This window comes from Nelusetta ayraudi, unplaced genomic scaffold, assembly GCF_046127955.1.
Source record: "Nelusetta ayraudi isolate G7.1 ecotype Tasmania unplaced genomic scaffold, CSIRO-AGI_Nayr_v1 ptg000027l, whole genome shotgun sequence".
In the NCBI taxonomy this organism is placed as follows: Eukaryota; Metazoa; Chordata; class Actinopteri; order Tetraodontiformes; family Monacanthidae; genus Nelusetta; species Nelusetta ayraudi.
The window spans coordinates 3651417-3666082 of NW_027466077.1; the positions used below are offsets into that span (position 1 = coordinate 3651417).

The 14666-nt window shown below is 46.3% G+C and overlaps 1 protein-coding gene and 6 non-coding genes across 14 annotated transcripts in view; 2 read left to right on the forward strand and 5 right to left on the reverse strand.

Moving 5' to 3' along the window:
• The first annotated feature begins 1564 nt into the window (after positions 1 to 1564).
• Positions 1565 to 14666, forward strand: part of LOC142890870 (ELKS/Rab6-interacting/CAST family member 1-like) — a 112459-nt gene continuing 99357 nt past the window's right edge. For 2 of the 8 annotated variants that reach the window (XR_012927144.1, XR_012927145.1), the window contains exons 1-4: positions 1565 to 1809; positions 9174 to 9873; positions 13344 to 13421; positions 13552 to 13707. Coding sequence is in view for 6 of the 8 variants with exons in the window: in XM_076030173.1 (XP_075886288.1) it covers positions 9391 to 9873; positions 13344 to 13421; positions 13552 to 13707 (717 nt within the window). In the remaining 2 variants the exon portion in view is untranslated. Of the gene's footprint in view, positions 1810 to 7587; positions 7764 to 7869; positions 7921 to 9173; positions 9874 to 13343; positions 13422 to 13551; positions 13708 to 14666 lie in introns of all 8 variants that reach the window. The other 6 variants (XM_076030171.1, XM_076030175.1, XM_076030174.1 and 3 more) reach the window with 4 other exon arrangements.
• On the forward strand, positions 4760 to 4832 carry trnak-cuu (transfer RNA lysine (anticodon CUU)). The gene has a single exon. It is a non-coding gene; the product is annotated as a tRNA-Lys (tRNA).
• trnak-cuu (transfer RNA lysine (anticodon CUU)) lies at positions 11044 to 11116 on the reverse strand. The gene has a single exon. It is a non-coding gene; the product is annotated as a tRNA-Lys (tRNA).
• trnak-cuu (transfer RNA lysine (anticodon CUU)) lies at positions 11426 to 11498 on the reverse strand. The gene has a single exon. It is a non-coding gene; the product is annotated as a tRNA-Lys (tRNA).
• Positions 11808 to 11880, reverse strand: trnak-cuu (transfer RNA lysine (anticodon CUU)). Its single transcript has one exon. It is a non-coding gene; the product is annotated as a tRNA-Lys (tRNA).
• On the reverse strand, positions 12930 to 13002 carry trnak-cuu (transfer RNA lysine (anticodon CUU)). Its single transcript has one exon. It is a non-coding gene; the product is annotated as a tRNA-Lys (tRNA).
• trnak-cuu (transfer RNA lysine (anticodon CUU)) lies at positions 13164 to 13236 on the reverse strand. The gene has a single exon. It is a non-coding gene; the product is annotated as a tRNA-Lys (tRNA).

Sequence of the window (14666 nt, forward strand, 5' to 3'; positions counted from 1 at the left end):
CGCCCCCAATAGGATCTTCTTTTAAATCAAGGTCATAAAAAGGTATATATTGTGTAATACTGACATCTAGTGGTTGAAATGGGTCAGCACAAAATATTCGAAACAAAATCTTGTTCTTTTTTGTTTATGGCATGTAGTGCTTAAATGTGACCAGCAGATGGCATTAGAAATTTATTTGTTTCACAGCGCCAAATAAGGAACCATATAAAATGCCTCCCGCCTCTCCCTGTTAATTGTTTTTTTTTTAAATGTTTTGTTTGTTTTCAAATATTTCTTGTTATATGCAAGGCGTCTGCTCATTAACAATTTGGTCAGCACTGACCGTTCACATTTATGCATAATGGATTGTATAAAAGTATAGATTATGTATGACTGTAGAGTCTGTGGAGTATAATGCATACTTTTTCCCAGAGCTGATGCTATTTTTTAAACGCCAAATGTTTCAGGCATGTTTCACCTTCAGGTAAACAAAAAAAGAAAAAGAAAGAAAGGAAAATCTCCAAAAACTGATTAATCACGTTGCTATTGTGTTGCCAAAAAGCTTCCCCTACAATTGCTGTGATATATTTTTTGGCTTATTGAACTTACTGCCTGCAAAGCTTTGCTCTTGTTGCCATCCATCTTGTCTCCTTTATGTTTATTAAATTGATTTCTATCATCATAATAATGGTGAGGTCGGTTCACCGCTGATGGAGTGCTTCTCTCCAGGGAAACTTTAGCCGGTCGACTATTTATACCTCAGCTGTCTGACTGACTGGCGCCCTGGGAACTGGGGCACCCTGTGTGTGTGTGTGTGTGTGTGTGTGTGTGTGTGTGTGTGTGTGTGTGTGTGTGTGTGTGTGTGTGTGTGTGTGTGTGTGTGTGTGTGTGTGTTGCGGAGGTGGGGGAGTGTGGGGGGTTGAAAATGTGTCTCCTGGTTGATGTGTAATTGGACGTAATGGAGTCATGCAGCTATGAAATATGCCACAGGAGTCAGGTACTGTATGTAGGCCAATCACTCACCTGACCAGAGCAACTATCATGAAACATACGTATATCAGAATGCATAGTGTGTGAAAGAAAAATCAAAATCCTCATATTCTCTTCTCTTGGTTGTTACTGTCAAGGGTCGTCACAATGAATTGTATTATTCTTTCTTTTCTTTTTTTTCAAATAACAGGACATAAAACAGAAGAATAGAATAGAATACCCCCATTGTCTGTCCAATGACATTGTGCCAAAGAAACACAAAATACATAAATAAATAGACACACAATTGACGAAATAATTGATAACACTCAAGGAAATAAGACGATTATATATATTTGACGAGTAAATACGTATTCTTCTTCTTCTTCTTCTTCTTCTTCTTCTTCTTCTTCTTCTCATTATTATTATTATTATTATTATTATTATTATTATTATTATTATTATTATCATCAATAATATTAAAGTCAGTTAGTTCCCTGGGAGAGCAGGGGATGGTTGGTGCGCGCCGCCTTGCAGCTCGAGCGCCGTGACGTCACAGGAGTGCCCTAGCGGCTCGGGAAGCCACCACTGGTGGAGCTGCTTGGCGGAGGGCTGGCTGGAAGGAAGGAGGGAGGGAGGGAAAGGAGAGACGGAGCCTGGCCAGGAAGAACGGGCTTTCGGACGGGCAGAGAGTGAGCTGCTTCACCCCGCGGCTGACGCGTACGTAGCGCTTCAGCGGACGTCGCTTCGCTCGGCGCCTGACAGCTGCGGTACAATTGACGGCGCGAGCTCCCTGAACTGGCCTCGTTTCCTGGCCGGGCCGAGGGGCAGCAGCGACGTAAACACGGCCGGCCGTTGGCGGTGAGTGGCTACTGGAAGTTCTCTGGCGGTAGGAGTGAGTGTGTGTGCGTGCGTGCGTGCGTGTGTCTCGTTAACGCAGCCAGGGCCTGTACGTGCCTTGCATGTGCGTTACATACGTGGCTGGCTGACACCCCCCCCCACCACCACCACCACCACCGCAACAGACACACACACACACACAGCGAGAGAGACAGACGTGTGTGTGTTTTTGCGCGTCCCTCAGATTTAAAGCGACACTTGCCAGCTGAGCTGAGGGACCTCCCCCACCTCGCTGCCTCCCTCCAGCCCCCTCGGCAGGCTGATGTACAGTATTTCCGGCCGGCGGCGAGCACTTGAGGCTGGCTCTGCGCGTCAAACTAGCCCGGCTCTCACCGAGGTGCGTTTTGTGTTTATTTTTTGTGTGTGTGCAACGCGACACTGTGACCGCAGCTCCTGCCCGAGGCTTCCCTCTGGAATAACAGGTTAATAAATGCGCCGCTAAATGCGATTATCAATCTGGCCGGCGTGTTGATTGCGTTGCTTGCGTACGCGCTGCGGACAGCAGTGTAGTTAAACGCCGCGATGTGTTATTTCCATGATGGTGAACTTAGCCGTGGACCAACTGGTGAGAACCAATGACCCAGTCTTATTGCGTTGACATTCTCTAAAGGTCCCATTTGATGCAGAGTACACTTTACTATTCACTTGTGTACTAACGCACAGAAAATATGTGACAGACAACCAACCGTATGACTGTGAAGGGGTATTAAATGTACAGGACCTTGTACTTTAATTGTAAATTTCGGTTTTGTGATGTCACCAGGGGAAGTGACTCCTCCTATCCGCGTTTAGTGGTAGCACCCCCACCCCCCGCCCCCCAAAAAATGCCTGGATCTGCATTGTGTTTGCAGATAACAGCGACCACCTGGTTATCAACCTTCAAAAGCGTGTAAGGTTTAGCAGGAAGCTGTAAACAGTGGGCTAATTGTTGTATTTTTCTTGCATTGATCGATGGACTTTTTTTTTTCTCCTGATGCGCCGCTGCTGTCGCAATCGAGCTGAACATTGTCATAATAAGGGACCTCTAAACTGTGCCGGTGGTTAGTCAGTTTAATGTTTCCAACTGGTCGCTGTGTTCCCATGGTGACGTTAGTTGAATGTCATCAGTACAATCAATCCTCCACAGTTCTGCCCTCAAAGTTGATGTACAAGTGCATTTGTCAGCGTTTGAGCTGCATTTCCAACATATTTGAAAACCGGGAATTTGTGAGAGAAACGTAGAACCGACATGAATCAGTTAGATGAGTGCTTTGTTTTTGTTTTTTTGTTGGAGCAAAGTGCAATGTTCTGCAGGCAGAGGAACTGGCAAGAAAGAAGCGAGAGGTGGCACCGACAAGGCGGACGCTGCCATTTCCCAGCGTCCCGCCCACAGCTCCTCATTTTCCCTGCACCACCCTCCTTCTGACTCAGGGAGCCCAGCCGCTTCCTTCCATTTACAGTGCTGTAAACAGTGGCCACGGCTGTGCACACCTCCGAGTCCCGAGTGTGTCCTGAGTGAACTTGTCACGGTGGAGATTTTCCCTCCGCCTCTTCGGTCACTTGAAGCACTAATGATGTTGGAAGAAACACAACGTGGCCTGGAGTCACCTCTCTGATCCAGATTCACCTTCATCCTCGGTCTCCAGACTGCACACAGGGTTAAAAAATTCCCCGCCTCAAGGGTAGACGGAGGGCAAAAAGAGGTGCTTTCATATCAGCCTTTGGCTTTATCCTTTTAGAAAAGCTGAACTTTCACAGCTCTTATTAGTTATGTGCGCAGTGTTTAGAGGGATGAAGGCACGGAGGCAAACTTCCGGAGAGAGCTCGAGTCACCTTTTCACCTCCCTTCATCTTTACTGAACTAGTCAAGTCGACTACAAGAACCGTCCTCATTATAGGATCAGCCTGTTGGAGTTCTGCTCTCACTTTTTCTTCCCCTCACCGCTACACACTCCAGAATTGGGTCTTTTTTTTTCTCCCCTGTGCTTTCCTGCCTTTGTGTTAATTGTTAAATCTCAGCAGCCTCATTTTTCTATATTTGTCGCTTGAGCGAGCGGCAAAGATGAGCTAAGCGTGCTACCCACGTCTGTGTGACATCAGAGCACCTTCACTGCATCGTTGCATTTGTGAACATGTATGCACGTGTGTGTGTGTGTGTGTGTGTGCGCGCGCGCATTTGTTTGCCCAGCCTGCATCTCGTATTAATTTCCTGTAGCACACAACACAATAGCCCGGAGCCGATGTTATCTGCCTCCTTGCAGCGTCGTGTTTTTCCACTGCTGTGCCATACTTGCATATCTGTGAAAGGACTGATTGCAAAGTGTAAAGTTACATCTCGCACAGTTTACACTGGGACGAAACACCACCCATCCTTTGTTTTGCTAGCGATTTACCAATATTTGAATGGCAGTGAACTTTTCTTTAATAAATAGAGATGTTAAATGTTACACACAACTCAGATGTCTACTGATACAAAGACGTAATAAAATAAAATAAATGATTTAATCAGTCTATCTAATCCTCTTTTTTCTTCAAATGTGATATATTTTTTTACATATATATATTTACTATACACAAATGTTACAGTAGCTAGACTATAATTCAGTCCATGGAGCAGCGTAATTCAACGTCATTACATGATTTGTAAGCACCGGCATGCCCTGACATTCCTATCTGCGGAATCGCAGCAGGCCTCTGATGATCCGCTGTTGCTCAACGGCAAACTATGGACAAGCAGAAGTCGTGCACTGTGCAGCGAGACGCTGCAGATCAAAAGGATTGCCGACTGTATCGTCAGATTGAGACAATCTCAAAAATAGACAAACTTATAACAGAATATTTATACTGTTTATACTTATACCTTATACCTCTGCTTCTGTTTTTTTTCAATTTTTTTGTTACTACTAGAATTTTGAGCAGCGTCTCTGTCACAGCCCGGCTAGCTCAGTCGGTAGAGCATGAGACTCTTAATCTCAGGGTCGTGGGTTCGAGCCCCACGTTGGGTGCTGGTTCTTTTTCTGCAAATGAACAGATTCTTTGGCTTTGGAATGTTAAATTATTCATAGTCGAGTTTAACGACGCCTGAGTCCACACCTCATGTTGAGACACAATTTAAACAGAGATGATCACGCAGATATGGCGTATGAATATAAGTATGAAGTCACTCTTGGGGTCTGGCTCGCAGAGCAGCTGATTATCGCTAATCGGCCAGTGCTGAATAAATCACACAATGAATGTTGTGCGTCCTCCTCCGTTAGAGGTCAGAGGTCACTTTCTAGACGTGCGCCTGCGTTCTGAGAAACGGCACGGCAAAATTATGCAAATGACTGCGTGATTGAAGAGTGGAAACGTAAATCCTGTCGTTTAGCCCACATTTCATTTGACGTCTAATGAAATGCGGGAACAGCTTCCTCTGTTTCTGGGTCCATGTCATTTGTTTCTTCCTGTTGCTGATGCCACTCACATCCGGCTCCCACGATGAAACCCCGGCTAAGTATAGGTCGAGCAGTGTGTGTGTGTGCACGTGTGTGTGTGTGTGTGTTACATTGTGCTGCGTGACAGATGTGGGCCTGTCGCATAAATAGAACATGTGGAATACCTTCAGGAATGCCGGTAGAGAGACAGAAAGGGAAGTGAAAGTGCTGAGTATTGCAAAGGAAGGATGGTTTAGGTTAGGGAATGCAGGTCTAACATAGAGCTCAGAGTCCTTTTCTGCTGCGCTGACACTTACGGGCGGTAGGTAGGGTTTAGCCGCAGCCGAGTGTGATATTCCAGGATTTCACCAGGCCCTAAAGAAAACACCGGCTGAGGGAAAGTTAGCGGCTGCACAGGCGGGGTAGCCGAGGATGAAACACTAGGCGTTGTGCGCGCCGGTGTTTCCTCGAGACTGTTTGTGGACATGAAAGAGGGCCCAGTGTTATTTTTGGGCCCCGGCCTGTTCCAGTGCATTTTCCTCGGGTGTGTGTGTGGCCAGGTACGGCGGTGCAGTGTTTTGGGATTTCACTGTGCTAATGGAACACTAGTCAGTAATTTCTATTCTTTTGAGCAACAGTTGGCGTTCACTGCGTACCGCTTAACCGGTGCGATGCTGTTAGTGTTTTGCTGTTTACTGCACTTGAAATAAATGTTTTCCTCTAAGTGAAACAGCCTTGCACAGTTTGTTTTCCAAAAACTTTTTGCAGCTCTCCAGAAAATCATCATGTTGACCCTCTGTTTACAGCCTTCCGCTGCAAAGAATTTCACTTGCAATAAGTCTGGAGGTGGACAACAAACAACGTGGCCTCAGAAAGTGGAAGGAACATCTAGCTGAGGGTTCTCTCACTTACCTTGAAGTGGTATCGGGGCCATTTGTGACGTCTTAAAGGGACGATTTCGGACTGTATATTTTTGTACATACCTCATGCAAACCGGAGTAGTAAAAATGGACTTTTCTCAGGCCAGAGACACATGTTGTTAGAGAGTGCTGATCTAGTGTTCTTTCTTTCTGTCATTGTTTGCCTGCCGTGACCTGCCGTGGCAGGTCTCAGACCAATCACAAGATACTTATCTTGTGATTGGTCCTTTGAGACAGAGTCATGTGACCCACCACAGACATGCAGTGAAGAAATCACAACATGGACTGTGTTGTGCTTTCCATGACGTCCTCAAGCCAAAGACACAAAATAAATGTGTTTGTGTGTGTGTGTGTGTGTGCATGTGTGTTTGTGTGGAGCCCTGTGATAAACTAGTGACCTGCTCACTGACACTGCTCCCTTTCATCTTATCCCTCAGTGCATGCTGGGATACTCAATGCTCTTGCAAGGACAAACACCTCAGACGTGGACATACATTTTTGGAGTAACAATATTACTGCTGAATTCAGAAGTTTTATTTTGCCTCAAACAAGATTTCTGGAAATGGCAGAGCAGCGTTAAAAATTCATGGCTGATAAAGAGAGTCAAGTTTGAGTTAAACAAACACAGCGACAAAGGCTTGAATAATTAAACCTACTGAACGAGATTTTTTGCTGTAGAGGAAGAATTGGGACATGAGCATGTACATTATCTACAGGTCAGCAGGCCCAGAATAGGACGAGGAGGAAAGCCATGGATACACGCACACACACACACACACACACACACACACACACACACACACACAGGAGATGGATGAGTGACACAATCACTTACACATGAGTGCATCTGTAAAAAGAGGCTATCGTGCGGATTGATACGGTGATTCTGTGTCAGTCTGTGTCACGCATGTGCGCACAGTTTTTCCGGCAGTGTTCGCACGAGTTTGGTGAGATGCTGCTGAACTCTGTGCGCTATGAGTGAGTGTGTGTGTGTGTGCGTGTGTGTGTACCGGCAGGGTCCTGGCCCCGGCTCCATCCAGCCAGGTGTGTGTTTCTGGCCTGGAGGTAGACAAGGCAGCTGTTTTGATGTATTTGACTCTGTATGCCCGTGTGTGTGTGTGAGTGTGTGTGTGTGTGTGTGTGTGTGTGTGTGTGTGTGTGTGTGTGCGTGTGCGCACGCGTGTGTGTCAGTTACACCTTCCTGTTCTGTGATATGAGGAGCAGAACATCAGTAGCAAAGACATGGTGCAGCTGTTTAAGAACTGTTTTTTGAGGGTTTTTTTAACTTTAAGAAGTCGCAAGAAAAGGTTGTGACTTAGTCATGCGGCAGAGGTTGGATCTGTGTTTTGTCTGTCTGATTTCTTACTCTCGGCACAGATTGATAACAAGCAACACTAATAAACACAACATTGTGTCACATGTTGCAGGCTCCCCTGATGTCTAGAAGGTTCTCTGGTCCCCCAAGGTCGTCATAGTTCTTGAATACTGAGTTGTTTTTGCCATCTTGAAATCTCCCAAATGCTTCTTCAGTGCTGATAAGAAGTGCCTGGAGAGATGCTTCCCCTGATACAGTGCAGCCTGGACAGCAGTATCATTAATTAGTGTGAGTCAGACCGTTGTTGTACGGGCTAGTCCCTGACAAGATTGCAGTAATAGGCTTTTCAAAAAGGGTAAAATTATCTAGAATAGGATCCATCTTTTTTTCCCAGAGGCCATTGTGGTTTGGGCTACTTGACTCAACTCAACTCGTAGGTGTTTCGGTAAGGTCATCATTATAAATACTAGTGTTTTTGTTTTTTGTCTTAAAGGGATGACTACTATCAGTTTATGTACATGTCAATGGTGAGAGTCCATTTGGGCTGATAGTTCATTATTGGAAGGGCCAATAGCCAATAGAGAACAGTCAGTCATTCAGTCAGACAGCTGGTCAGCTGGTGTCTGCAGTCATTGTGTGTATTTCTAGTTTTATCCCACTTGCGCAGCGTGTTTTAAATACACAAAGCTGTGAAGTTGAGGTTTTCTCCAGCAGTACCAGAGACAGCAGTAATGAGGCCGGAAGGCGGCTCAGATGGCCACAGGTTGCGTGTGTCCACTGACCCGAGGAGGAGCTTGGTGTCTCCACGGAATGGTGACCGTCTGCCAGTCCTGCCTGGCCTGCCTGACATTCGCATGTGAATTAGTTGGAAACCTTTTTCCTCATCAACTCTAGATACGCAACCTGTAATATCTGAGATGAATGCGGAGCACATGGCCGAGATGTTCCAGGGCCAGAGGCATGAGACGTGCACGTAAATCACGTTCCGTCCTCTCCTGCTTCTGATTACACCTCTAGTGGAATGGCATGATGGGAATGACATGTTTTATTGTCTTCGTTCTGTTATTTACAAGCGTTCTTTGACCCCCTCCCGGCCCCCTACTGGCGGCAGCTGGTTTAAATGTGGAAACGATTTATGCCATGCATGCCGCCGTGCACAGACCTACCAGGCTGTGAAGGGAAGGTGGTGCCCTGGTGGGAATCTTTTCTTGATTAACACTTTAACTTTATTCATTTATTTAACAGTGGAGGCAGTTTAGTTTAGTTTAGTTTTAGTTTATTTAGTTTATTTTAAACATGTAAAAAAAAAAAATGAAAAGACAATAACATGTGCATGCGAAGAAATCAGAACAGAATTCTCAAACAAATCTTTTTAACATTTGAAGTACTTAATACAGATAAAGATTTCCATGTTCAAAAAGCAGGAAGATATAGAATAGTTATAGAATACATACATGAACACATGCATACATGCACAATCACATAGATATAAACATAAGCCATCCCGTTACTGTGTCGACTAAATTCAAGGAGTCTTTCAATGTAATGGTTGTTTGACGTTTTCATCTCAGCAGCGTAGTTTGTTTTGCTGAAACAGGAATCGTAAACACACTTCATGATGACTCTACCTATTTAACAATCTGCCATCTGGCTGGTTAACTCATTTTTTGTTGTTGTTCCTCCTCCCCTCCTCTGTAGGTAATCCCCTCATCAGCGGCCCTCGTCGGGCGCTTTTGTCTTGAAGGGACGGCCTATTGATTGCTGGCCTCTAACCAGGACCCATCGATCACGGTGGAGAGAATGTTGAGAAGACTTTGATTACAGCCATGTCTACACTGTGTCAGGATTACTCAAGTCAGAGGGGACCACAGTAGAGCAGCCGCATCCAAGCCCACGCACCGCCGCCTCGCCAACCATGTACGGGAGCTCCCGCTCCATCTCCAAACTGGACGTCGTCGGCTCCAATGGCACCGGCTCCGCCTCCGGTAGCCCCGGCCGCTCACCACGACTCCCCCGCTCGCCGCGCCTAGGCCACCGCCGCAACAGCAGCAGCAGCTCCGCCGGTGGCCTCACCGGCTCAGGGAAGACCCTGTCCATGGAGAACATCCAGTCCCTGAACGCCGCCTACGCCACCGGAGGCCCCACCTACTTTGTCGACGCAGCCGACGACCACGTGGGCATCGGCAGCCTGGGCAGCGGGCTCAACCCACTGCAGGCCAAAGGCACCATGACCCTGGGCCGGGCCGGCACCAGGGTCCCTTATGGGGTGAGGGCCGCCATCATGGGAAGCAGCCCCAACATAAACAGCGGCGGGATCCCAAGTGATGCCATTGCGTTCGGAGGGGAGATGCAGAGCCAGCCGTCGCAGGTGGCCACCGTGCCGCACTCCATGAGACAGGTGAGCCGCCGCTTATTTTTCTGCTTCATATTTTCCAAACTGTAGACCAATTCTGGAGTGATTTACTTAGATCCGAAATAAAAACATGAGCAAAACCACAATTCTTCACACAACAACACAGGCGTTGTTAAGAGGTACATTTGCTATGTATGAAAGCAGCATTGTGGATTTTAATTGTGAAAGTAATGTGATTTTTGCCTGCTTCGCTTTTTTTTTGGACAGTGAAGTAAGTGCTGAAATCAGCCCTATGTGAGGTCACAAAGGGTGCTGATACCTCCCCTCTCGCAGGTCAGTGACAACAGGCCAGGCCTCCCACCTGTAGGTTTCCCTTCCTCTGAGAATGCTGCACCAAACACGCAACAGGAAGCTTCCATGCCAACTGTTTTGCAACAGGCTGTAAACAGCAGACTAAGAATTCAGTTTTCTGGAGATTGCACAAGGCTGCTTGTTGCTTTGGGTGTAATATTGGACCTTTAACATTTCCTTCTCGTGCCGCTGTGATTTGTGTGATTTGCGCTATATTTAAACCTATATGTTTAATCAAGCATGCCTCTGTATCTCAGATCTGGCCCCGGCTCGAGGTCCCCAGCTGAGTCAGATGATGTAAAGGCCAGCCCACATCAGCTGATCGCTCAGCTGCTTCTCCCTCAATCCATTCAGTTGGCAAAAATCAAATACAGGGCACATTTTGCTGCCGCTGTGATGTCACACGCAGGAAAGTGAAAACATGAAGCCTAGTCAAATGTATTTACCCTGAAGGTTACTTCATTTATTTTAGTTCTTATCACTCTTTTATATTTTTTAAGCTTTCTTCTTTAACACGCACAGTAGGAGCTGTGTGGGTCGTCACACAACGCAAATAAATTGACTAATTCTAGCCCTCTCGCCACCTCAGTGGTATTAGTCATAACCTCCGCGGGCTTCATCTCCTCAAGGTGCATCTCTTTCTCCTCTCCTCGGCTGTGCTGAAAGAAGCTGATGCACACGTTGAGGCTAAAGTTTACAGCAGATGGTTTCCCACACAGCAGAGTCGAGTCCAGAGAGTGGAGGAGTTACTGAGGAAGAGAAAGTTGATACTTCCTGGGGGAGTCAAATGTTTGAAACCTGGAAATAGCTGTCAGCAGGGACTTCTTCATCTTCTTTCTTCCTTTTGGAGACTCAAAAGGTCTGCGCCCAACGTGGGGCTCGAACCCACGACCCTGAGATTAAGAGTCTCATGCTCTACCGACTGAGCTAGCCGGGCTGTCTGCTAGAGTTTCACAGGCCTTTAGAGGGAAGCTTCTGGTGGGTCTGTAAAGACAGTTTATGTGTAATGAGGTTTTGCAAATATAAGAATTAAAGTTGAGCTCCTTCATGAGCTTCATTAAATCATTCTGAGGAAAGGATGGGGCAGTAAAGATGGCCATGTGGAAGGAACGTGGTCCAGTCAGTGTTTGAACCCTGAAGGTAAACCTTGGCAGCCATGTGTTGTATCTGATTTGTTGTTTGTTGGGTAAGCACAACTGAAAGAAGATGGAGAGAGAGAGAGCGCACAGATGAGAAAGAAAACACACGCCCAACGTGGGGCTCGAACCCACGACCCTGAGATTAAGAGTCTCATGCTCTACCGACTGAGCTAGCCGGGCTGTCTGCTAGAGTTTCACAGGCCTTTAGAGTGAAGCTTCTGGTGGGTCTGTAAAGACAGTTTATGTGTTATGAGGTTTTGCAAATATAAGAATTAAAGTTGAGCTCCTTCATGAGCTTCATTAAATCATTCTGAGGAAAGGATGGGGCAGTAAAGATGGCCATGTGGAAGGAACATGGTCCAGTCAGTGTTTGAACCCTGAAGGTAAACCTTGGCAGCCATGTGTTGTATCTGATTTGTTGTTTGTTGGGTAAGCACAACTGAAAGAAGATGGAGAGAGAGAGAGCGCACAGATGAGAAAGAAAACACACGCCCAACGTGGGGCTCGAACCCACGACCCTGAGATTAAGAGTCTCATGCTCTACCGACTGAGCTAGCCGGGCTACATGTGACAAGGGGTTATGACAGGAGATGGCCTTTGACCAACAAGCAGAGGGCAACAACAAGAACACAGTTGATGTAGCAGTGTTACACTATTGATGTTTAAGTCAATAGTGTGCAACATCTGGGAAAGCTGTCATGTGACCTGTTTTTTCTTCTGAGGGGCCATTTACACGAATACGTTGTTTTTTTTTTTTGGAAACGCACATTTTCCAAACCGCACTAAAAAAGTTCACATGAAGCTGGAAATGACTGAAAACGATGTAGTACCTCTGTTCGGCCTGGTGTGGCGCCGCAAGTTTACTCCCTGAAGGCGGAAAAAGAAGACGAACACCTGAAGCACGTCGTGTTTAAAGAAGCAGCAGCTCGCGAAGAACGTCAGCAGCCACAGAGAACAGAAAGAAAGATCGCTCGTGAAAAGACGGATAAACGACAGAGTTGAACTTCTACTTCCGAGTTGCTTTCGAACACTAAGCCTTAAAAGGTACACGTTAAGATTGACTTTGAGTAGTGCCAGTAAAAGTTCGACCTAAATGACAAACATTTTTGTCATTTAGGTCTCTGCCTCAATGTCCCAGTCCACTGACCCAAAAGAAAATCAATAAAAAGCAAAACAGGATGCTTGCAAATCGCTTTCATTGTGTTTATTTTCACTTTGCACACAATCCACCGTGTGTTATTGTTCTCTGTTGTTGGTGGTTTGTAGTGGAGGTAAATGGGAAGACCTCAGGCTGATCATTAGTAGCATTAAATCCACTGCCCGTGGTTATTGTGAGTGGTCGTCCGCACCTCACGGTCGCTCAGGTTGCAGGGAGGGGGTGGGGTTTACAGCTGTGACATCAGCATTTCCAAAAAAAAAAGAAAAAAAGATGAGTTTTGGTCTGTGCGGTTTCAGTGAAAACACAGGCTTCGTGTAAACGTAAGGCCGAACCGCATAAATATTTGTGCGGTTTCAGTGAATTCCTCATTCGTGTAAACGGCCCCTCAGTGATATGATATATGTATCCACTTGTTGCTGACAATCACATTTATTTGCCCTCAAAAATGCTTGCGCCCAACGTGGGGCTCGAACCCACGACCCTGAGATTAAGAGTCTCATGCTCTACCGACTGAGCTAGCCGGGCTTGTTTCTTCAACGCCCTGTTTGACTTCAAATCGATGACCCTCTTTTTGAATCATGAGTTTAAAAGAAATTTTTGGAATTCCCTGAAGTATCCTCCATTTACTACTGAACGCTAATAGAAGGCCCCTTTTTGGGTGGGTAGCGCTATAAATAAACGTGCTGCGCCCAACGTGGGGCTCGAACCCACGACCCTGAGATTAAGAGTCTCATGCTCTACCGACTGAGATAGCCAGGCTACATGCTAAGAGAACCCAGTCCATCCCACCCATACCTAAGTCTTGTGCACAATATATTTTTTTTGAGGGGAGATGTTCTCTGAAACGTGTGTTTGCATCCTATCAGGTGAGAGAAGGCGCCATGTCCGACCTGCAGACGCAGCTGAGAGAAGTGCTGAGGGAGAACGAACTGCTGCGAAGAGAGGTACACAACCTGTTTGATTCAAGAACGCCCGGTGTAAAGTAGTGTGTTTGTCTCAAAATAAACAAGGAAAAAACAACAAGGCTCTTCTCTAAACAGAGTCACAATGTCAAGCTGTGATGATCTCTTTCAGCTGGAGGCCAAAGAGTCCAAGCTGAGCTCCTCCATGAACTCCATCAAGACGTTCTGGAGCCCTGAGCTGAAGAAGGAGAGGGTGCTGAGGAAGGACGAGGCGTCCAAGATGTCCATGTGGAAGGAGCAGTACCGGGTGGTCCAGGATGAAACTCAGGTCAGCAGCTTTACTTCCCTGAGCCCATCGGGTGGGTTGCAGTCCCATGACCTCTGCAACACACAGGTTAGCGGTCGCTAACTCACGCTCGTACTGCAGCTGCAGCTATTGAACGAGACTATTCTAACGGGGCTCATTAACACCACGGATAATGTGGTATTTTTTTTTATGAACTGGTGGTTGTTGTTAGCAAATAAAATTGATTGCCTTTTTATAGTTTCATTGCAAGAATAATGTTTGTGAAGACAACAGTTTTATTGTTTTTGTCCAGCCCACCACTGTGTGATTATTTTTTTCATTTTCTTTTCTTTCAGTTTTTTTTTTACTGATATGATATACACGAAACCAAACTAACCTTAAGCAAAGTGAAGTAAACTAAACTAAACACTGGGGAGAGCCTACAGACACTCGGTAACTGGTATTCATCTTGGTATTGGGTGGAATTCCTTGCGTCAGTGAAACTCAGGAACAGTTATGTAGACGCAGGATGAACTTTCCCCTCCTGCTCCTGTGATGTAGGTGTTTTTACTCCCGTTTAGCCTCTTCCAAAACAACCGTGGCCCGACATAAAAATAGAGCACATGGTGCTGTTCCGCCGGATTCAGTTTTGTCGCTGCGAGAGAGGAAAAAAAAGAGGAAGAAGAGGAGGAAGCGGTTTGCCAGGTTCTGTGGGGGAGCGGGGGGTTTTGGTGGTGGTGGGGACTCCCAGCTGTCTGCTGGTTTTTCGGAAGCCATCTGCGTGAGACGCAGACGCGGACACCCTGGCGTGACGCCGGCCCGTTACACAACAAGTGAGTTCGCGATTTTTGCACAACGCGCCATGACTCACTTCGCACGCTGACACCTCGGCGAGCAGCGCAAGGGGCGTTAACTTTCCTTCTTCTTCTTTTTTAAAATCTGTCAACATTTTTTTAGCACTTATTTTTTAATTTCAACATTTCTGGTGTGCAAGTCTTTGT